General features: G+C 47.5%; 1 protein-coding gene across 5 annotated transcripts in view; it reads left to right on the top strand.

The window, feature by feature from the left end:
- KCNJ1 (potassium inwardly rectifying channel subfamily J member 1) overlaps positions 1-23,944 on the top strand; it is a 67,587-nt gene that overhangs the window by 33,016 nt on the left and 10,627 nt on the right. The window contains exons 1-2 of one of the 5 annotated variants that reach the window (XM_005580153.5): positions 5,238-5,361; positions 5,881-6,013. The exons of 1 other annotated variant lie outside the window; for it this stretch is intronic. In XM_005580153.5, the coding sequence (XP_005580210.2) occupies positions 5,984-6,013 (30 nt within the window). In that variant the 5' untranslated portion in view covers positions 5,238-5,361; positions 5,881-5,983. Of the gene's footprint in view, positions 1-5,237; positions 5,362-5,880; positions 6,014-9,460; positions 9,605-21,697; positions 21,868-23,944 lie in introns of those variants that run through there. 3 more of the 5 variants (XM_065529223.2, XM_015435333.4, XM_065529224.2) reach the window with 3 other exon arrangements.

The following is a 23,944-nucleotide window of genomic DNA, read 5'->3' as shown; positions in this document are numbered from 1 at the left end:
AATGAGACTCGCCAGTGGACACTGCTTGGCTCCTCCTGTCTGACTCTCATGGCTGCCAAGCATGTTTTCCACATCACTAAACAAGATCACCCCTCCCTTGGAGCTGGAGTCAAGGAGAGGAAATACTATCCACCAGAAAAAAAGCACAACCACACTGTCCAAATACGAGCATTCGTCTTGGAGCTGCGTTTCTGAAAAAAGTGTCTGTCCTCAGCCAAATCTTTAAAGGGGCTTGTGGGAGAAAATAGGGGAAATGTCAAAAAACTGTACCCAGAGGATTCATTCCTTTCCCCCCACCCAAAAATGGATGCTGGGAGAAGATACCTGCGAGTCACTCAGCATTAGTTACGGTGCCATTCTTACTTGGGGTGTATTGGGGTGTGGGGGGATGGCATCCACTCCCAGGGCTCCAGGAGCTGTGGTTCAGGGCAAATCAGATGCTCCTTCTGAACGACATAGAGACCTATGATCAGTGCACAGCATAGAGACCCACCATCAGGGCGTTTGCTTCGTCTTGCCTCATTTCATTGTAAATTATTAAAAGATAAAAAGGGACTGTGCCTTTAAATTTTACTGTTGTTAAAGTAATCTACATATAACCTTTAAAAAGGCTCTTGTTCACATTATCCCCTCTATATTCCTCTCCACACTCCCATATAGCTAGATCAGACATTTTATTAGATCAATACTCAATGTTGCATTCCGATAACTCTAATATTGTTCACAGCTGAACCAAGTTAGGGTATTATAAGTACATTTTCTCTCCTTTAAAATTGTTTGCATTTAGTGGAGTTAACAATGTTCTCCTTTTCGTGTTTACATAGTTCTCTATATGTCTATCACTGATTCATCCTGAAAATCTCTTTCAGAACCATAAACACCCTCTTAACACATATGGGCAATTCAATCTGTTCCATTTTCCTGGGAGGTGGCCACCTCTCCTTGCTGGCTATTCTCGGGGTCAGCTGGGCAGATGTCCTGCAGGGTGGCCCTCCACCATCACCCAGGCAAGCCCCTTTGCTTCTTGCCTGTGCGGGAGCCCATGTGTCTGGGATTTCCTGTGTCCCACTTTCTGGGGTTCTTCCCTTTCTTTAGTGGATGCATATTCTAGTCATCTCCTAGGAAATGGTCTGGAAGAGGTAATTTGAACCTTGTACATCTGAAATAGTCTTTATTCCACCTGCACATTTAATTGAGGGTTAGTCTAGGCATAGAATTATTTTCCCTCAACATTTCAATTTGAAAATGCTCCACTGTTTTTTGTAGCATCCTGTGTGGCTGTTGGGGATTCAAGTACCCTTTTGGTGAACAATTATTCATAATCATTGATGTGCAATATATTTCTCTTGCTTTATCTCCAGTGTTTTGAAGTTTTATGAGATTGCCTTGATGTGGTTGACATTTTTTGTTCAGAGTTCTTAGTGGGCTCTTTTAATTTGGAATCTTGTGGCCTTCATTTTGAGAAACTAAAATAATATATACAATTCCTCCATAATTTCTCCCTTTTATTTTTTCAGTTCTTTCTTTCTGGAACTTGTAGTACTAGTCTGGGTCCTCCAGGAAGGAGATGCCAGGACAGGATGAAACATGAGAGGATTTTGTTAAGGAAGATGGTGGTGAGAGAGTGTGGGGAGGAATCTAAGAGAGGCTGGGGGCTGGGGCAGCAAATCTGAACCCTGCAAAGGAGAGAGGGAGGGAGGATTGGAGGGTGCATCTCGTAGGGGACAGCTGTCGTGGAGCTGAAGCCCCATCAGAGAGCCTACCTCTTCCAAGAACTGGCCTGCCTTGGTGCTCTGCCTCACTCAGTGACCAGGAGCAGCTCCCAGAGTGTGTGCATGGAGCAGAGGCTGTGGAGGGCCTCAGCAGCTGCAGCTGCCAGTTGGCCAGGTACGTTCTCACGGCTGCCACCTCCTATCATCCTGTGAATGCTGACTCTCCTGCACGGATTCTATCCTTTTCTTATCTTTTCTCCCCTATTATTGTCCCTTAACAAAGAATATTGGGAGATTTTCCTAGCTTTATTTTCAGATCATTTTATCTGCTCTAATATTTAAATTTCCAAGTGCTCTTTCTTGTTCTTGGAGTCTTTTTTTCTAGCTTCTTGTTTGACATTTATAATATCATCTTTTTTCTCTGAAGGTAGTTGAGGGTTTTAGAAAATTATGCTATGCCTCTACTTACTCGTTTCCTTTCTGTGTTTGCCTTGACCTTTCTTTTTCATGTGAAAGCCTTTCCTCAAATGTCTGGTGACACTTGGCTGCCTGTCATTTAAGAAAGTGCCCCTAGTCAGCTCATTGGAAGCTGTGAGGGAGAGGGCTGCGTTTGGTCCTGCCAGGTGGAGGAACACCCAGGCATCAGTACTGGGAGGTCTTTCCTCTCAGCCCATTGGATTTCCCTAAAGAGTCCTTTGCGGCTGGGATGAGGCACCTGCGTGCTGAGTAGAGGAAGGGAGTCATGGGTCAGTCATCCTGTACGCAGATTTTCACACAACCCCCTCAGTCTCCAGGATATGCCTTGCCCCCTGCCCTAAGTAATGCAGAACCCAAATCCATACCCTTCCTGGGTTTCTCCAGAGTCAACCTCAAACCCTAGGCTGGGGAGTCTGTTTCCTAAAGGCACTTTCAACCAGTGTTCCTGTTTCCAGCCCCACACATCAGGTCTTCTTTCAGAGGCTCCCGGCCCCTCTGTTGTGTGAATGGGAATGTGCTACTATCCTCTAAATCAGACAGGCACCTGCAAAGGCTTTTTGTTTATCTGAATGACTCCTGTTGGAATATTAGTCATGAATAGGATAATGTATTTCAAATGTTCCAAACTTCTTTAAGAGAACGGGAAAGAAAACCATCTGTTGACTCTGGTCTTTGCTCAGGTCCAGAGGCGGGAGGCTCCAGGTCCAGTCTGAGGAGTAAATGTTGGATGCATAAACTCATCAGTGTTGGGAACCCAGTGAGGCTACACAGCACAGAGGGGCTGGACAGAGTCAGGGGAAGAGGAGCTGGCTTGTCTCCTCATTGTCACACGCCGTCCCACCGTGGAGGACTCACGCTGTCTCGTGGCTACAGAGGTAGTGAAGCGGTTGCCAGGGGCCAGAGCAGGAGCAGAATTTCTCCGTGAAGACAGTGGTTAGGAGGAAGGACTGAGAGCGCATCCCGCTGGGGTACTGGAAGGTGTAGGATTCCATCAGGGCAAATGCTATCGCTTGTGCTTTAAGACTAGGATTTGTGGAACAGGTAGAATGCATCTCCTGCCCTCCCCGTTGCTTAGCAACAGGCCTCTTTCTCATTCCCAGCAGGTCCAAAAGGGCCCAGTTTTGAAGGTAGGGGGCAAGGAGTGGGGGATGAAGGTAGGATAACTCCCTGGTCTGCATAATAATGAGACATTCTGGCTCCTTTGTGCAAAAGGTACCCGCCTTGCAAATGAATGAGGTAGTTGAAAAACACTTCTTTTCCCTGCTTCGGGTTTATTCTGTGAGGATGAATGCTTACCTGGGGCAGACACATGTTTCTGTGTATGTGTTTGTATTTCCACAGCAGTCTGCTGGATTGCGAGAGTCAAAGACATGTTTTCAGCCCACACCGGTGGGGAGGTCACAATGCCTGCTCCCGGGGCTTCCACACTGGACACTGGGTCAGGGAAGCCCCCGTTTCCTGAGTTGTTCTGTGGGACTCCAAAGGGCCTCCTGCCAAGCTCTCTGACAGTTCACATCCCATCTGAATAGCCTCATGTGCCAGTCCAGAGCCTCTGAGAAGCAGATGCCAAGAGGGGATTAAAAGTGCCAGGATTTTGTTGGGGGAGATGCCCAGGTGAGGAACGTCAGAGGGAGCCTGGTAACTTGCAGCTGGTAGACCACGGTCTCAGCCCCACCAGTGTAGTGCAAAGTCTGTGCTGTGAAGCTCTGCATTGCCCGGGACAGGCTGGCTGGTGAATGGTCAAGGGAAAGTCAGGTCAGCCTGACCTAGGGCAGGAGTCCCCACACCTGGTCTGTGGCCTGTTAGGAACTGGGCTGCACAGCAGGAAGTGAGCGGTAGGTGAGCAAACTTCATTTGTATTTATGACCCTCCCCATCACTCACATTACCGCCTGAGCTCTGCTTCCCGTCAGATCAGTAACGGCATTACAGTCTCACGGGATCGTGAGCCCTTTTGTGAACTGCACATTTGAGGATCTAGGTTGTGTGCTCCTTGTGAGAATCTAACGCCTGATGATCTGTCACTATGTCCCATCACCCCCGATGGGACTGTCTAGTTGCAAGAAAACAAGCTCAGGGCTCCCACTGACTCTACATTATGGTGATGTTGTATAATTATTTCATTATTATATAATTGTATATAATATATAAAATATATAATATACAATATTATATTCTAATATGTAATATAATATATAATACATAATATAATATAAATTATATATTAGATATAATATATCAGAATATATTATATAATATATCAGAATATAATATATTATGAAATAAGGAATATAACAGAATATTATTTTGTAGAATAGAATAGAATTTTTTTCTATTATATTCTATAATAGAATAGAATATTTCATTATTTCATTCTATATTCATTATTTCATTCTATAATATTATATAATAGAATAGAATATTATTTAATTATATATTAGAATATAATATATAGTATAATATAGAATATAATATATAATGAAATAAGGAATATAATAGAATGTAATAGAAATAAAGTAATTATTATAAATAAACACAGTAGAAATAAAGTTCACAATAAATGCCATGCGCTTGAATCATCTTGAAACCATCCTCCCCCACCACCTCCCTGGTCCATGGAAAAAATGTCTCCCATGAAACTCGTCCCTGGTGCCAAAAAGTTTGGGGACTGCTGTTCTAGGGCCACTGAATGATTCACAGGACAGGAGACACTGGTGAGGGGCTCCCTGGGGACTCCTACTTCCCTGCCCTGTAACATCCAGCCCCAGGTGCACACATGTTCAACCTCATGCCTCTGACTTAGACACCATCAACATAAGCATTCCAGCCTTCTGGTTCCAAGCCAGGGGTCCATAAACAAATCCTTCTTAGTTAGCCTCGGGAGCTCAACACCTTTGGTATCTCACCCACTTAACTGGCACGCCTACTCTTGTTGGATCTGGTTATAAAGTAAACTATGTTCTTTGAGAGCTGTTGCATACAGATGAGTTGGTAGCCAGTCTGAGCTGGCCCACAGACTCATAAAATCAACAGGGCCTCAGGTACCCTCACCCAGCACATCCAAACTCTTGCATCAAAGGTGCAAGGACTTGCTCACATCGAGAATCTGGCTGCTTTCTTGGAGACCAAGAAAATGAGTTTTTGTTTCTACATTTACTCCAGCAATCCATGAGGTAAGAGGAGAAACACCTCATTGTCTCTTTGTAGGAAAAAGAAGTTAATTCTTGTGAAAATTTAGACCTCTTTTCCCCACCTCAAATCTAGGCAGACTTGTCTGTCCACTTCTGGGGGGATAGATAGAAGCACGGTTTTAACTCACTCACTGGATGCTTTTGATGTGCTGGTTACATTTGGATTTATTAGCTGTGAGCTACATCTTGCCTTCCCTGGGCCACTCCGCAGCCCTGCGGCTGGAGGGCAGTAAGAATCTTTGGTTGCATCATGCCTGGATCCGAAGTCTTCTTTTGGCGGCAGAGATGTATGTAGGGTTTTCATCTCCCGTGGCATCCTTTCAATTGTAGCAAGACCTTGCCTAGTAACACAACCTCTGCCAGGCCTTTTCCATCTTTAAGGTAGAGGATCAAGGTGCTCGTGGGGTCTATTACGGAAAACATCTATCGGGAAAAGGCAAGAGTTAGCAAGACATTTTGATTACCTTCGCCCAAATGTCTTTCTTTCCTTTCCTGACGTAGGACTTCATAGGAATTTTGCACCATTCTGAATGAATACATTTGGATTTCTCAACATTTGTTCAGCTCCCTAATGACTGTTGTGACAATTGCTGTATACCAGTGAATGCCAACTGTTTATCTCTGCTCTGAACAGGTATGGAGCCCCTTCTCTCAGTATCTGTATCTTACAGATTTGGTGCATAGGCACTTAAAAGGAGTTGGTCTTTCTCAACTAGCAACCTTTAGGAAAAATGATTGGATTTTTCTCCTTTTAGCTGGGCTTACAAAATGGAGCAAAACATCATGATTGTGCAAAGGATCCGTTATGGACAGAAACTTGGCAGAGTCCCTCACTGGATGCTTTTGATCTGCTGGTTGTACCTAGATTATTAGCTGCGAGCTGCACGCTGCCTTCCCTGGGCCTTTCCTTGGCCCTGGGGCTGGAGGGCAGTTAGAATCTTTGGTTACATTGGACGAGCTGCGCAGTCTTTGTGGGCTCCCTTCAGTCGTGGGCTTGGCTTGTGTTGTCTTACTCTGCATTGTTTAGTGTAAATGGATTCTCACTAAGCTTCAGCTTCTAAGAGCAGGGATATCTGGGAATGTATGGGCCATCAGAAAAGCTTTTTTTTTTTTAAATACTCAAGTCATGAAGGTGGATTTCTTCTGTGTAAAGAGGTGCACCAAGTCATTGTAGGTGCAAGACTGCACTTGCAAAGAAGCAGAGTATGTGAATTCCTTGTGAGTGGGTCTTGATCTTTAATGCTGTTAGTGACTTTTGGTTTGCCTGATTGTTTTTTTTTAATATAAGAAGCTTGTAATTGCCAAGCATGCTTTGCTGTGAAGAGCTAAGACTCAAAATTTCCCATGCATGTTCCTTTTCTTTCCTCAGTAATGTGTTTTTCTGTGCTAGGTTACAAGTCTACCCTGGACCTTGTCACAGCTCAGTGATTGTCCAAGGATTCAGCTGCGACTCACATGCTTTGCCTTTTACTTGCCCCAGGGTTTCCATGCATTGAAGGCTTCCTGGTGCTCTCTCAGTGGAATTGCTTCTGGCCTGGCAGTTTGATCCTGAGGGTGACCCACATGTTTCTCCCCTTGGCTCCACACTTTAGGATGCCAATGATGACTGTTGTCTTCTCTTCATTCTTGTCTTTCTCATGACTATTATTATTATAGATACAGGTTTTTTTCTTCATTTGTCTTTCAACAAGCGTGTAATGAGAACTCATTGTGTTTGGGGTGCTAGGTCCTGGGAAACCACTGATTGGCTTGGAAAACACTGCTCTGGAGGGCAGGCACTTGGGCTAGGGGATATGTGCATGGAAACAAACTGTCACACGCTAGTGGGAGAGACACCATGATGAGTGGGGACTGCAACACAAAAACGTAGCTCATGGTATCATTGCTGCCTGCACAGGAAAGTACATCATACTTTTCCTATAGAAGACCTCATGGAAGCATGATCCTAAATGCCCTGGGTGAGCAGGAAGGGGCCTACTGGAGGCAGGGAGAAGAACATTCTAGAACAAAGAAATGGCATTTGCAAAAATATGCAAGCATGAGACAGAGCACGGCTTATACAGGGAATACCAGGCTGGTGTGGCTGAGGGTGGGTGACCAGGGGAGGGGTGAGGGAAGCTGCAGGGTGCCATGATGAAGGACCTAGTATGTGATGCTGAGGATCTTGGGCAGTGTCTGGAAGGTGGTGAGAACCAGGGTAAGATCTTGTTTACGTTGTGGAAGGGTTGCTCTGCCTGCAAAGTGCAAGGTGGACTGGAGTAGGGTAAGACCACGGCCGGGTAATCAGGGAGGAGATTACCAAGAGGCAGAAGGCACAAGGTCTGGTGGCCGATCGGCTGCAGAGAGTGATGGGGACAGGCGAGGATGAAGTGGAGCTCTGAAACAGGAGCCAGAGACTCCCAAAGGCCACAAAAAGAGCACACCTTGAATGGCACAGAGCCTTTTCCTTCCATTCACCCTCCCACTTTCAAGACTGTGATGACCTAGGCTCAAGCCAAAAGAATACAGAAAAGGGCCCAGGCCTTCTCAATCTGCTCTGTCTCCTGAAATATATATGGTTCAGGAATAGTATTAGTACTGCTGTGAAATAGCAAAAAGTGGTTGGCTTGATTATGTTGTTCAGAAATCATCATGAACAAGCAGGGTATGCAGAAATTGGAAAAAGAAAACAGAGCAAAAACAAACATCTACAAAAAAATGCTGAAGAAAAAAATTAGTGTAGAGACATATAAAAGATAGACCCCTAGAAAAGTCAACAATAGGCCTGGTGCAGTGCCTTACACCTGTAATCCCAGCACTTTGGGTGGCTGAGGCTCATCTGAGGTCAAGAGTTCAAGACCAGCTTGGCCAACATGGAAAAACCTCATTTCTACTAAAAATATGAAAATTAGCCAGGCCTGGTGGTGCACACCTGTAGTCCCAGCTACTTAGGAGGCTGAGGCATGAGAATCGCTTGGACCCGGGAGGTGGAGGTGGCAGTGAACCGAGATCGTGCCACTGTACTCCAGCCTGGGTGATAGAGTAAGAATAAAAATAAATAAAAAAAAATAATAATAAAAAAAGGAAGAAAAGAAAAGAAAAAGAAAAGTAACAATAAACCTTAAGGGTCAAAGGTTGTTCCCTGTTTCAGGCAGGATGATTTTAAGCCATCCTTTTAGAAGATTGTGAAGGATGTGCAAAGTGTCAGCCTTTCTTGCCACTGCCTTGTCAGAATCTGTGAGCAAACAGAAAAAAGAACGATGCCCTTACACATGAAACTCCCGGATTCTTTTTAGAAAAATAACAGAAAGAAACCAAAAATAGTGCAGAGAACAGGTCGCTTCAAAACTATTGAGGATCCAAAGATGTTCTGCCCTAAGGAATTGCTTCTCAAAAACTGTTATTAAGGTCCTTATCTGTCAAATATAAAACCCAACCCAAAAGCATCCCATTAGAAACTAGAGCATTGAAACACTAATTTTGAACAATCATTGTAAAGCCTCATCAAATCCAGCTCACTCATTGCAGGAATACACAACTCAAAGGCCCTAGGTAAAATGTAAATCTGAATTTTCCCAGCACTGTTTTGGATAAATAATTTCTTCTCTCAGAAGAAGCCTGTTGTTATTTTTCAAAATGGGTTTCCCAGTATGCAACAGAGTCCATCTCTGCATGCATGTATCTGCCCTGTGCTGTGTTCTGCCGTTACCATGCTTTGTAAACTTTGCATTCTGGTTAGATGCATGTGACCCACCCATGCTTCTAAGAGAAGATTCTTTTTGAATGCTCCGTGAAGTACAAGCCAGAATTTTCCATTTATTTAGAATTTCCAATGTTCCTGCCCCTCCCTCTCCTCCACTTGCACACACACCAATGTTTCTTGGCTGGGATTCAGGAATTGTATTTATTGGGGTCTCCCAGTGTGTCACCATATCCCCAGGGAGCAGATTTAAATGTGCGACCCAACACAGTTGAAAGCAACAGGTTAATACTGTCTTTGCAGAGTTAAAACAGCCCAAGCTCTCTCAGGCGACTGCCTCTAGGGGAAGTCTCATGGTTCGTTGCCCTTGATTACATTCTCGGGAGCTTTCTGGTTTTAACCAGATCTACCATTTGTCCTTGAGGAGCTCAGGAGAACTCAGCAACTGTGAATAACTGTTGCGGGTCTTTTCACAAGAGAAGACTCCGTGAAGTGTGCGGCCCCTTGGAGTCCGAGAGCAGCGATGAGATGTTCAGAGAGATAAGGGTAATCCTGGTCTCATGCTGGAAGGTGCATGTGACCATTTTGGGGATCAGGGTATTTGGATGCTGTTAAGGGAAGTGTTGGACAGCTGATGAATTATGCACAGAGTATGGGGAGCTTGAATCGGGTTCAGAGATAAGCCATAGGCATGGGCTAAGGTCACTTTAGAAGACCTCTGGGAAGCCCCTGCTGTGCTGGACTTAGTGAAGTGTGATGATACAGTCCCTGTGCTGCAGAAGCTCCGGTCCCCAGGAGAGGATGAGTAGGGATGACAGGTACAAGAGTGGCTTCGTGACACATCAGTGGACTGGCAGAGCATGAGCACGTTTTAACCTACCGACCAGGCTCCCCAACCCAGTCTGCTTCAAGGGCAGCCCTGGGGGATGGGGGGAGTGGTAGGAGAGAGGGCTGCTTCCTCTCCCAATACTCCATCCCCTCAGAGGAAGTGGAGAAGGGGAGTCAGGAGACCCCCAGAGCGTGCCCCAGGACCAGGTCTGAGAGTCCTTTCCAGCATGGGGCCCTTCACTCCTAGTCCTGCCTGAATCCATTGTGCACGAGAATTCACGCCCAGGCTGGGCAGTGCTGACCACTGAAGAGACAGGATGACGTCTGCTGGGGACAGAGGCTGCCAGGGAGTGGAGAAAACCCCGTGCGGCACTCGGATTTTCTTCAGCTTCTTACTGACACACCTGCTCCTTTGGCTGGGCGTTTCCCAGCCTGTGGTGTTTACAGATTTGGATTTCTACACAGATGCCCCTTAAGTATCTTGTAGCAGTGGGGAAAGGGGTGGGGAGAGAGCGGGAGGATGGCACTGCAGCAAGGAGAGTGGCGCGACCCAGGCACCCAGCGCACAGCGGGCAAATCCCTTCCCACGCGACTGACCACATCCACTGAGACCTGAAGCTGGGAATAGGCAGCCACCGGAGAAGCACAGCCGAGAGCTGGGGGTTGAAACTGCTTTCTCATCTATGAAGAGGCTGGTTTTCTCCTCCTCACTGAAGGCCAGAGGAAACGAGACTTCAACCTCACCCGTTAGGATGTGGGTTGGAAATCAGGAAGAAGCTTGGGCTTTAGGGGTGTGGAGAGGCAGGAATCCATGTCAGCGGGAAATGGACACAAACTTCTACAGACACAGAGCCTGCATCTTTCTTTCTGGGAGGGGTTCTGGTGGCCGCTTACTGGCAGGCAGGGCACGGGGCTGGCGTTTTTGGAAATCTTATCACAAGGCCCTCATTCCTGGGCTTGCACCAGGGAGGCGAGCCCCAGTTCTCCTGCTCTCCAGCGGCTCCCAGAGCAGGGGTATGTTTCTGATGACGGTCACCTCTGGCTATCACTCTGATTCTGCCTTTCTTCAGGTTGCCTGGGTCTATGCCATCAATGAGCCTGTAATCACTGGGTACAAGCTCCCTTGCAGCTTCCTTTCTGTCTGAGGTCGCAGGGATACCCACTAGCCCTGTTGCTCCCATCTTGCCTCCTCACTCGGCATGTTTCTCTTCCTGTTCTAAATGTCCCAGCTCATGCTCCTCCATGGTACCATCCCCATTGACCCCAGCCCCACTAGGGCCCCCGATGCTGGGTCTCAGCTGCGAGTGAATGCTGCAGCCCTGCGTCAGTCGCTCAGTCAGCACCCCACCACAGGAAAGCGCCGTGGGCAGAAGCTGGCGGCACCAGAGTTTCTGTCTTTGCTTGCTTAGCCATGTGGGTTAGGGAGCCCCAGGGATGCCAACAACCAGACCACAGGCGGGCTAATTTCCAAACGCAGACACAGTGAATGCCACCCATATTTCACCAGTGACTGGAGAGCAGATGCTGGGCCTTTCGTGGGCCCTGCATGTGCCTGGGGATGGAGAGAAGGCAGGACACTTGAGGGAGATGCCAGTGCTGCCTCTGAGCTGTGGATGCTCCCTGCCCTGGGGTTCATAAAAATAATCCTCTACGTGGCGCATAGAGTATTTTTGTGTTTTCTGAAGTATTATTACAGGCAGGCCCCAGCAACATGATCTTCAGCTCCCAGATAGGGAAATTCCCGCACCAGGAAAGGGGCTGGACGTGCACCTGTCACATAGCTGTTAAGTGGAGCTGGGTCTCTGGCCTTCAGGGCACTTCCTTTGTGGTCACACCTGGGTTTCAGAGCCACTTGGCTTCTACTTTTCTGAGCAGCTTCCTTCAGCATTTTCTTGTTTCCTCTGTGCTTGCATCCCGCCTGCCCCTTGGGGTCACCCTGTTTCCAGGCTATTTCGTCTCCAGGCCCCTTGGTCCAGCTGATGTGGGTTACAAGGCCCACCTGTGAGGTGGCAGTGGGCTAATTTTCAATAATCCAGTTGGTGACTGTCCTTCAGAGAGAATCTTCTGGAATCCTTGACTTAGTGACAGCACAGAGACTTCCTGAGTTCCTTAAGTCACATCTTCCTTCCCTTAAGTCACTTCTTTTTTTTTTTTTTTTTTGAGACGGAGTCTCACGCTGTTGCCCAGGCTGGAGTGCAGTGGCGCGATCTCGGCTCACTGCAAGCTCCGCCTCCTGGGTTCAGGCCATTCTCCTGCCTCAGCCTCCTGAGTAGCTAGGACTACAGGCGCCCGCCACCGCGCCCGGCTAATTTTTTTGTATTTTTAGTAGAGACGGGGTTTCACTGTGGTCTTGATCTCCTGACCTTGTGATCCGCCCGCCTCGGCCTCCCAAAGTGCTGGGATTACAGGCTTGAGCCACCGCGCCCGGCCAAGTCACTTCTTAAAAAAAAAAAATCAATTCATTTGTACAAGAACTCCTATATGCATTTCACACAGTGAAACCTGTGCAGTGTCACGCACTTATGTGAGACAGTCATTGCCTCTCTTTCACATTGTCAGGATGGAATTCTTCACTGGACACCTGCCACAGTGTCCTGCCGGCCTCTCAGTCAACCCATCTTCATGTCTCACTGAAGTCTCTCTTGCCATAAATCCAAGTCATGTTTCTATAGTGTGGCTCCTCCATCCGGATTCTCCCAAGCATTGCATCATTTAACCTGTACGATGGCCCTGGGAAGTAGATAGCATCATTGTCATCTGACAGATGAGAAATCTGAGGCCTGACTCTTGCCCCGTCTGAGGCCAGGCAGGTGTCCTTCCGGACGCCCCTCTGAAATCAATGCCGACCTCCCTGCGCAGCGCCCTCAGCAGGCGCCAGGGGGCGCTGCTGCTGGTAAGCGGGAGGCCCGGCGGAGGCGAGTGTGGGCCCTGCCGTGCCTTCTGTCTCCCCTGCGCGTTGCTGCCAGCGCCGTCTGCAGCACCAGTGCCTACTTACGGGTACTTTTCAAGGTCACTTCTAGTTACTGTTTCTTTCTAAGTCCTTATCACAATCTATAATTACTCTGTTTATTTGGCTCCTTTTAATTTCCTGCCCAGCTCCCCCACTTTCCTGGGTCTTGTGAAGGCCGTACCCCAGTGCCCAGCGCAGGCGGCTCCCACTACAGATGACCTGACAGATGCAGAAGGGAGGGCGAGCCAGGAGAGGGCACGCAGGGAAGGGAGGTGAGGAGGGAGGGCCAGCCTTTCCCCCAGGCCTTCCTTCCTTTTCTCTCCTGGCTTAGACATCTGAATTTACTCATCTTCTGGGCCAGATCTTCAGGGAACTTGGGGTGGAGACATCGGGTTAAGACCTGGGTTCCGGCTGGGCGCGGTGGCTCAGGCCTGTAATCCCAGCACTTTGGGAGGCTGAGGCAGGAGAATTGCTTGAGGCCAGGAGTTCAAGGCCAGCCTGGGTAACCTAGTGAGACCTCATCTCCACAATCAATATACTAGCCTGGAGTGGGGTACTTGCCTGTGGTCCCAGCTACTCAGGAGGCTGAGGCGGGAGAATCCTGTGAGCTGGGGAGGTAAGAGGCCGCAGTGAGCTATGATTGTACCACTGCACTCCAGCCTGGGCAACAGAGCAAGACCCTGTCTCAAAAAGAGCTGCGTTCCTACCTCAGTTCAGCCTCATATGAGTTCTTTAAATTCTCTAAACTTCAGTTCCCTTCCTTGTCAAATAGAGAAAACTAGAGCTGCTTCATGGGGTTGCTGTGAGATTGAATGAAATAATTTCTGCCGAGCCCCTACCGCAGTTGCTGGTACATGACAGAGATTCAACAAGTGTCCACTCCTTTTCCCCTGTGGTAATTCCATGCCTAGAAGGGACCCACCATTTAACCCCAATCCTGTAGAGTAAAATCAACCCCTTATGTGCCTTCAATCACATAAGAGGGGTAATTTGCCTGGTGGGATAAGGGTCTGGTAGCAAATTCACTACCACCTTTCAGGTCTGTGCCAAAGAAAGTCACATGGGAAAGGATTAGTTTTAATGAGTTTCTTCCAATAATTAAACCCAAGGTAGACACATAGCTACCTGCTGAGTCCTATACTAGGCTAAATTCTAACTTTCTAGCTCTGTGAACTTGGATCAATCACTTAGCCTCTGGTGTTTGGTCTCCTTCTCTAGACACTGGGAATAATAATGCTGTGTGTCATAGAGTGATTGTAACTACCGAGTTTAGCCCTGGAGACTGCCTGGGACATAGTAAGATCCGTTAATGTCAGTGATTTCTGGTCCATGGATGAGAAGGAGAACTGCCCTGACCGAACTAGTTTCACGAAAACTTTATGGAACATTTATTATTGGCCAGCCTTTTTTATATATCTTGTCTTCCTTCACCTTCAAATCACTCTGAAAAGTACGCGCCCTTCCCATTTTTCATTCATTCATCCATTCACTCCTTCAACAAACCCTAGCTGTTGCCACGGAGACATGCACCATTCGAACAGAGGTTAATTGTCAATCAAATATGGTGGTGCAGAGTTGACATTTAACTGTTTTTACCTGTCTTTCATGGTATGGCTCATGAATGTGTTGTGAACCTCCTTAAGGAGTGGATGTTTTTCTCTGGGCACTTCTGCTTGGTCTGTAGCATGCATTTCCTTGTCTCTTCATTCTCAGCTGCTCTTACTCGCCAGTGTTCTTTGCCTCTGCATCCCTTCCCATCCCTCACCATCCCTCATCATCCCTCCCCATCCCTCGCCACCCCTTGCCATCCCTCCTTAACCCTCCCCATCCCTTCCCATCCCTTGCCATCGTGGAGCTTCTCACATTCCCTTTGCCCACTCTATTTAATCCATATTTTATGCAGTTTCTCCAAGCTCTTGCACAGGGTTTAGCTGCTCTTGCACTTTTTAAAACTTTTAAACCCTTGACTAAGCCAATAAATGCTAAAATTGGGTAATTTTTAAAAAATGTAAATGAATACCCAGAAACACATTTTAATGTATGTTTTCAGGTACAATATTGAGTTCAAAATACATGAGATCTACGTATTATATTACTCACTGTAGAAAATCTAAGCTTAACTTAAAAAGACGAGGGGGGCAATGCTCCCAGGTGCATCCCGAGCCAATGCACAGGCACTCGTCCCTGCCGCCTGTCAGCATTGGCACTTATGAATCCACCATATGCAGTGTCCACACCATCCCTGGGTGTTTCCTTGGTCATTAGTTTGGTGAGCTAGTGAAAAACTAGCTCAGCTACAACTTGGAGAAAAGTAGCCTCTCTCTTCCCTGGCCTTCTCTGTTTGGAGAGAGCCCTGAGGCCCAAGGAGCAGTGTTGGGTATAACATAGGGATGCAGCTGACGGGTCCCTGCACTTGTGGCACTCCCAGCCTGGGGAAGGGCACTGACCCTGGTCAAGAAAGATCTGTAGAGTCTCCACTGTGGATCCGCATGCTGGGGATTCAGAGGAAGGCAAGACGGGCTGCTGTCCTGGAGGGTGCATTCTGTAGAGGGGAGATGGACACTCAGTGAACGCATCACCAGCAGGGAAATAAACAACCAACCTGACAGCCACTCTTGATAAGAGATGGGAAGAAGCCAAGACAGGATGGAGTTCCCACTGGAGCAGCGGATGATCCTTAGATTGGATGCTGAAAGGCTCTCGAAGAAGGTGGTGATGGAGCTAGGTCCCCAGTGACATGGAGCAATCAGACACTGGAAGACCTAGAGCAGAGCAGCCCTGAAGGAGGAAGCAGCAGGTGCCAAAGCCCAGGGCAGGAGCTGCGCCGCAGGCTTGCAGAGCAGAGGGGGCGGGAACATAGTGAGTGAGGTGACAGCGGGGATGACTTTGGGCTGTGGAGTGTGGCAGAGTCCTGGCTATATGGGGCCTTGAGGTCATCAGAACAAGGGGAAGCTGAGAGAAGTCTCAGCAAGGCAGCAGCGTGATCTGATATTCAGGACTCCTTCCTCGCTCTGATGGTGTGGACTCTATTACAAGGAGGAGAGAGAGGCGGTGGACAGATCAAGGAGCCCATTTTTGTAGCCCAGCCAAGGAATTATGGTGGCCTGGCAGCAAAGGAGATGAAGAGAAGAGGACAGAGAGGTCCTGACTATATTCTGCAGAAAAAGCAGACAACATTTGCTGATGGATTGCTTATGAGGGTGAGAGGAAGAAAAGAATTAAGGGTGAATCAAGGTTTCACTTGACTCTAGGGTAATGTGCCATTGACAGAGCTGAGGATGATCTGAATTGAACAAAGTCAGTATCAACTCACTTGTATTCAGTGCTAAGAAGGAAAAGAAGATGGTATTAGGAAATTTTTTTAGAGTAGGAATTTCAGCCCAAGATGCCTATACCCAGATGTGCTGTACCCGCATATATCACACATGGAGCTGCCCCTCTCCTGCTCCCTCTTCTGCGGTCTTCTCTCTGTCCTGCACTCTGAGGGTGGACATGCACCTCTCACCGCAGCCTAGTGGCCATGGAACCTGCAACCCCAGCCAAGAGCTTTCAGAGAAAGGATCATGCCAGGCATCCATCACAAAGCCTTGTGCCCTGGCTGCCTCTGGGTCTGGAAGGCTGGTCATGCAAACCTCAGAGGAAATTTAGTTGGTCTAGCACAATTGCATTCTCCTCATGTAATTTAATCTTATCGTTTCATGGCCAATCTTTTTCTCTCTGATCCACAGATTTCACCACTTCGTTAATTTGTCCCTAGCAGACAGATAAACAGAGTCTTCTCCCTCTGGGCCTCATGTACACAAAGATGCTCTGACAGGCCCCTTGAAAGCAGCTCAGAGCCTGCTGTCTTTTCCCGCCCGTCAGTTCTGGTGGGAGAGCCTTCTTTAAGAGGCTCCAGGAGGGGATGAGGGGAGAGAGAGAGAAGAGTTCCCAAGACCTGGCAAGAGCCCGGAGCAGGACTGTGCATCCTTCCTGCATTTTCTCTGCAGCTCACACAGGCACAGTGGTGCTGTCCTTGGGTCGGGCAGGTGAGAGCTGCCTGCCCAAATCCAGACCTGGGAGTTAAAACTGAGTTCCCCAAGTGCCACCCCAGTCTTTGGCTGTCCCAGTCCTGATCTCTTCATCCTGACTCTCGTTCAAGGGTCCACAGCCCTTGAATGTGGTCTCTTCATCAGAGCCCCTCAGCCCTGCTAAACGAGGAAGGTACCCGGCATTTATTGTGGCTTTCCCCATACTGAATCCTCTACTGGGCCTTCTGACACTTAATCCTATCTCAGCACTGTGAAACAGATTTCCTTATTTCCATGTTCATGTTCTCTAAACGTTCAGGTTTGGAGAAGCAAAGTAACTCGCTCTGATAACAAGTGGAAGAGGTGGTGTTTAAGCCCAGCTCTATACTGCCTTATAGCCTATCCCTTCACTACTTTCAAGGCACCGGTGGAGCCCCATCTTTGCTTTGCCAACCTTATTTGCTGGCTCTTTGCAATAACGTCTTCAATCGTAATGCGGATTGCAGCTTGGACCTCACACCCTCTGGGTGCCAGGGAGCCAGTATTTTGGTTAGTGCTAAGGCCAGTTTTCAATCTCATCGCAATTCCTAGAGGTCTTCCTTCTATCCTCTTTTCTCCATCTGCTCCAGTGAAGATCAGGGACCTTGGCAAGGTGCGAAAGGTCAGGACTCAAATGATGCTGGGGAAAAAGAATAAACCCATCACTGAAAATGGGTACAATTTTTGGAAGTGTGGGAGGGTAAGAAAAGTGAATCAGGAAGACAGTCATGTCCAAAACAACAAAAAAGAAAAGGAAAGGAAAGAAAAACTGTAAATAGTTCACAATGAGCTCCAGGGTTTTTATTGCTCCTTACGTTTCTTAGCAACATTTTTGTTTGTTTGTTTTCCAGGCTTAATCGATTACATTGAGAAATTAGCTCTGTAAAAACCCCAGGTAGGCTGCTGGGTCACGCACCAGTAAGCTGCAGAGGTGGAATTCAGGCCTGACTCCAGACATGTGTTTCAAGGCCAGAGACTCAGTGGGGAGCCTGCACGTGCGCTCCAGCTAGACCACCTCGTTTCTTTTCATAGGAATTAGTACTCTTAGAACACCAGGTGCTTCAGTTTCTTTCCCCAAACCCATCATGCATCTACAATACTTAGTAAGATCTAGGTTTGGCCTTGCAGGTGTGTCATCAAACAGATCATTATGATTTGTGCTACTCCAGATGAGGATGTTGAGAGGTGCTGGTTGGGGACATTCTTTCTAGTTCTTGATAGTGGCCCTTATTCAGGAAGTAAGTGAGGAACATCCAGCCCTGCCTTTGAGAAAGGGCCCAGCCTCTGGACATGCACAGTGGGGGGTTTCTGTCATTCTCCCGTGAGCCCTTGAATGTGGACTCCACACAACTCTGTGCCCTGTTGTCACCCAAGAAAGCAGCAAGGTCCCCATCCCAGTCACCTTCCATCCTTCTCTCTCCTTAGCGTATGTGGTGCGGGGTGGGGAGCAGAAGGAAGCAGTGGCACTGGGGAAATGTGGGGCAAGGAGGGGTTTTGAATGGGCCTGTGGGGCTCTGGCTCGTCTGTGAGGTCATGCTGAGTCTCCGGAAGTGCTGGCTCAAGTGGTAATTGGAACATCCGCACTGCTGACTCCAGGAATACAAGGGCTATGGGCAGGGAACAAAATGCCTGAAAACATTCAAACAAAAGATGTGCTGAAAGAAGGAGAAAGAAGGAGAAAATGAAACCGAGCTCCCAGGAGAGCCGAGAGAGGGAGCTCTTGCTTGGCTGGTGCAGTAGGAGAGACCCTGTGACTTTCCTCCCGTCCCACAGATCTGCCCTCTGGCACTGGGAGGTGTGAGGGACTTCACCCTGGAGCTGCCAACCCCGGATCATAACTGAACACCATTCTCAGGCTTGTGGAGCCCAGGTGCAGGTGGATGGGTGGGTGGGTGGGTGGGAGGGCCCACGGTCCAGCCTGGACTGCTTCACCCAAACACACCTGGGCAGCAGCAAGGAAGAGCTTCTCCTGTAGACCCTGGAAGAAAAGGCATCTCCCACACTAGCGGGCCTTCTGTTTAGCAGTGAGGGTGAGCAGAATAATACTTTCCAGGTACATTTCTACAACACAGAAAACATTAGACCAGTGAAAGAAGCCGAAGAGTGTAGGATTCCATGTAAATGATATGTTAGAATAGGCAAATCTACAGAGAAAGAGAGTTAGACTGGTGGCTGCCGGGACTGGGGAAGAGGCGATGAGGAGTGACTGCTAATGGGCACCAGGTTCTTTTGTGGGTGATGAAAATGTTCTCATATTGATTGTAATGATGGCTGTGCAACTCTGTGAATACACTGAAAACCACCTATCATACACTTCAAATGAGTGGGTTTTATTTGAAGTGGGTCTGTGTTGTAGCATCTACCAGTACTTTTTTCCTTTTTAGAGCTGAATAATATTCCACTGTATGGATACATCACATTTTATTTATTGATTCATCAGCTAATGGACATCGACTGTTTCAAAAGTTTCCCCTTTTTGGCTATTGTGAATAATGCTGCTATTCACATACTCATTTTCATGTGGATATGTGTATTTCTCACTGAATCCCCATAACAACAAAGGCACTAGAATCATCAGTATAGTGTGGAAAAGTACAGCTCAGAGAGGTTAAGGAACATCTTTGAGGCTGAAAAGCTTCTTTTGATTTGGCTTGATTTTGGTAGAATAGCAAATACATGAAAATAAAGTGGAGTTTAATTTTGCCTTTTCCAGGTCATTATACACACCACTGAGTGAAAAGAAACGAGGAAAGGAATGAGAGAAAGTGCGTCAGCAGGCCTTCTCTCCCGGGAGGTGGGTCTCAGTGAGGGCCCCGAGCTTGCCTGCCTTGGCATGGCTCTAAGGTCAAGGGGGATGCCCCCTTCCTGCTTGTCCTCTTTGTTTCAGAGGCAGACACCAGGATTGCTCAAGAGCAGTTCAAGACATTTGCTGGAGAACCCAGCTGGGAAGTCTCCCAGGCAGTGTCCTGTTCTGAGAGGGCTCCTGGGTGGGCTCTGCCCGGTGATGAGGATGGGGGCATGCTAAATGCCAGCAAGAAGAGCCCCAGTGAGAAGACTCCAGCATTTGCTCAAGGGCAGCTCTGTGGCATGGAACAAACGGTCACCGAAGCTACTGGCTCTGCTCCCTCTGGCTCCAGGGTTTTCCCAGAAAGCACTTGGACGTGGGAGGGTGGGTGATGACGTGCCGCCCCATTAATGTAACTCTGATGGCTTGGCAGAACCCAAGCCGAAACTGGTAATCACTGACCCTTTGAGGGTCAATGATACCCGTGGGGCATAGCAACAGAGTCAACAGAAATGCTGGCTCTCCCACTAATCCACTGCCCTAGAGCCTGGCTATTCTTACCTCCTCTCTGGGAAGCAGGATGCTATTGCAGCCTGCACAGTAGCTAGAGAAGCCCAGGATTAAAGGCCTCACAGATAGGGACAGGATTGCCTCCTTTCATTCAATGCATGGCAGGAGCTTGAAGGAGAAACTGGAGTTGCACGCAGTATGACTCAAGGTGTTAATAGCTTGATCATGTTCTATGTCCAAGTGTGGTCTAAGCTCTTTCTATCCATCTGTAAGCTAGATATGAATGCCCCCATTTTTCAGACAAGGAAACTGATACACTGAGTACCCAGTGTTAGAGCTAGTAAGTGACTGACTTCAGATTCAAACACTGGAAACCCACTTCTTAAATCCTACGCCATAGGTCACTTGATGGGACTAGGACAGAGAAACTTCAAACACACGAGGTGTGGGCCTAGAAGGCATCCAAATCCCCTTCCAAACCCAAGCACCTGGTGCTCTGTGCCTTAGATCTTGTGTGTCTGTGGAAGCTGGGATACAAGGGCCTTCTTTGCCTGTGCAACTTAATGAATACTAGTCCCCTTGAGTCTTCATACTCAGTACATTAGCTGAATTTTTTCCATTTTATAAGTTGTCAAGGTTGGGCATCCTATATGTTTTCTTTAAAACAAAGTGCACTTTCTTGTCGCAGACACTCGGTAAAGCATGTTCAGGCCTCCTGTCCACATGGAATCCATGCCTTTCCGGTCTAGAAAGACTGAGTTGATTTAATACCAACCCAAACCACAGAGAACTAGAAGGGTCAGACTAATCACAGGATCTCTGCACACATAATAGCTACAACTTTTTAATAAACATTGAAATGCCTTCATTAAACTCCAGTGCCATTTGAGGTGGGTGGCTGAATATGAGACTTAAGAACAGTTTCATTACAGATATATCCGGTTTTCAGAACAACCATCTCCTTCTCAACTCACGTACAGGATAAACAAGTGGAAGAATGATTATTTGATTTGCAAAAATTATTCTTCACTTTATAAAATAATCCACTATAGGATTCCTATAAATATCTAATATCCTAATGCATATGTAATATGATTCACCATACACAATTTCTGTCTATATACATCTTTTGAGAGTATACAGTGATTTCAATATGGAATATCTACATATGTATAATGATATTTTCAATGCAGCGGTGTTCTTTTTAATAGCAATAAAAATAAAAAGACCATGAGACTAGGAAAGACTGTGGATCATTGTGTTAATTTAATTTTCAATCTTAAAATCACTAGAAACTAGAATGGACTATTTAGGGAGGTGTGGCCTGAGCATGTGGTAGAGGTTTGAGAACTTGGGTTAAAGTTGAGTCCACCGGAGCCTGAGCTGACCTTTCTGCCTTTGCTGATGTGGAGGGTCCTGTGTGTTCCTGGTCCAGACTGACTGAAGTTTCACCCTGGCTTCTGTGTGGGCCTGTCCTCTGTCCCCAGACAGTAGCCATGTGTGTTGTATTTTACCAGGTATCTTCTCTAGTGTGCCTTCATCCCCATCCTAGGCCCTGACAGAGACAGTGTGATAAGTTCTGATCCCCACAGGTGGAATCCCAAACCAAGCAGCTCTTGCTGGTCATCCCAAGATCTACTTATACATGAGGTTTTGAAAATCATCTCCTGAACCTCTTCCGACAGAGGTGAGTGGCTTGATTTTCAATAAGCAACTATTGGACACCCCAGGCTACAAGAAAGCTGGGTAAGCATTTGGTTATGCAGAGCCTCTTAGGCAAAGGCTGCGGGACCTAATCATCTGCCCGTTCAGGTTCTGCAAGTGCTGAGTCCCACCACCAGCATCAGAGAGTGGTGTTAGGCTGGCATTGCCCTCTCCACAGCCCCTTTCAAAAATCAAGCACACTGAGTCATTCACACTTTCCTGTATTTGCTTATTTCCTTGACAGATACCTGTTGAGCCTCTGTTCTCTGCCTGGTGCTGGGGTGGGTGGGCACTGGGGACATGGCGGTGGAGGAGACAGCACAAAAGTAAATATATCAGTTAAAATTACTGTTCATACCACAAATAAAAGGAAAGCATACAATCAAATATTGAAAGGAGAGGAAACTTGATTTAAATGGGGAGGGGGATCTTCTTCCTTCTTTGAGAAACTAACATTTACATGTCCTTCTGAGAAATGACATTTAACTTGAGGTCAAGAAGTCGACAAGGGGGTGGGGGTGGTGTGGGGGACAGTAGAGTGCCAAGGGTTCCCAGCTGAGGAAATAGCAGGTGATACAGGACCAGAGAGGTTAAATGACCTGCTCCAGACTCTACGGTTGGAGGCCGGAGGGCCTCTGATGTGTCTTTTTGCCTTTGTATCCCCAGTCTGCTTCCTAAACATGACCTCAGCACTGACTCCAAGGTCAAGAGCTTTGCCCTCTGCTAAAGCAGTGATGAGCATGGGGCGGGCTCATCGTCACTGGCAGGTCTTCCTTATCCACCAGGTTGTGGGTTGGCGGGTGGGCAGGTGGGGTTGTGGGGGGGTTGCCTCCTCTTCCCACAGGAGCCATTGTCATCACACCAAACTTGTGCCTATGGAAGAAGTAACAACACCCTGTAGAGGTCTACAGATGTCGCTAAATGTAAAATGTCACTCCCACAACTTCAAGTCATTTGCTTATGCCGGGACAATCCACAGAAGCTTCCAAAAAAAAAGCATGATGCTGGACAGCGCATCTTCAGTTGCTCTCATGGCTGCTTCTTAATTCTCTTGATATCATAACCATTTCTAAACTCTGCCTGGCTCTACCAGGCCCCTCTCATGACATCAGGGCCTATGGCCTTCTCTTCCAACACATACCCTCAGATCCAACTCAGGGTACCTAGTGCCCTCTCCATCAAGTCCTCTCCTTCCTCCTCTTGTAGTGCTTTTGTAGATGCTACAAAACCCCAGAAACCTGTGCCCTCCTGATCCTTTTGTGCTCACTATCTAAAAAGGTTTGGACCCTTGCTAGCTCTCACCTTCTTATGTGATCACTCACACAAAGCAAGGAAATGTGTAGAAAACCATTCCTGGTGCAGAGTAAGTTGATGCTGAATAAATATTTACTTTCCCTCTACATTGTTTACCAACTGTGTTACGTATGCTTTAGGGTTTAAAAGCAAAGACTTGTCAGTTGGGAAGATCTAGATTCTTCTAATCTTTGCTCTTCTGGCTTTCTGCTTTGTGACCCTGGAGAAGTTGCTTAACTTCTCTGAGCCTCAGTTCCCAGCCTCCTAGAGTTACTATGAGTTTAAATCCAACAACACCTTTAAGAGATTTTGCATCCGTGCCTGGGATGATACTACAGGCCTTTGGGGGCCCAGAATGTCACTACTCCGGAGGGGCACCGCTGACATCGTGCTCCAGAGGGCGCTGTTCACTGAGACTGCCACAGCGTGTGTCTCCTGCAACAGGCAGCCGACTACAGAAACCCTCTCTGGCCACCTTAATGGCCATTCCACACTCTCTGGAGACTGTTCTCAGCCCCAGCCGTTTTATTCATTCATCTGTGCTTTGCACTTCCATTTTTTTTTTTTTTGAGACGGAGTCTCGCTCTGTCACCCAGGCTGGAGTGCAGTGGCCGGATCTCAGCTCACTGCAAGCTCCGCCTCCCGGGTTCACGCCATTCTCCTGCCTCAGCCTCCCGAGTAGCTGGGACTACAGGCTCCTGCCACCTCGCCCGGCTAAGTTTTTGTATTTTTAGTAGAGACGGGGTTTCACTGTGTTAGCCAGGATG

The sequence above is a fragment of the Macaca fascicularis genome, chromosome 14 (assembly GCF_037993035.2).
Source record: "Macaca fascicularis isolate 582-1 chromosome 14, T2T-MFA8v1.1".
In the NCBI taxonomy this organism is placed as follows: domain Eukaryota; kingdom Metazoa; phylum Chordata; class Mammalia; order Primates; family Cercopithecidae; genus Macaca; species Macaca fascicularis.
Note: the sequence above shows the minus strand (reverse complement) of the source record. Positions and strands in the feature narration are given on the sequence as shown.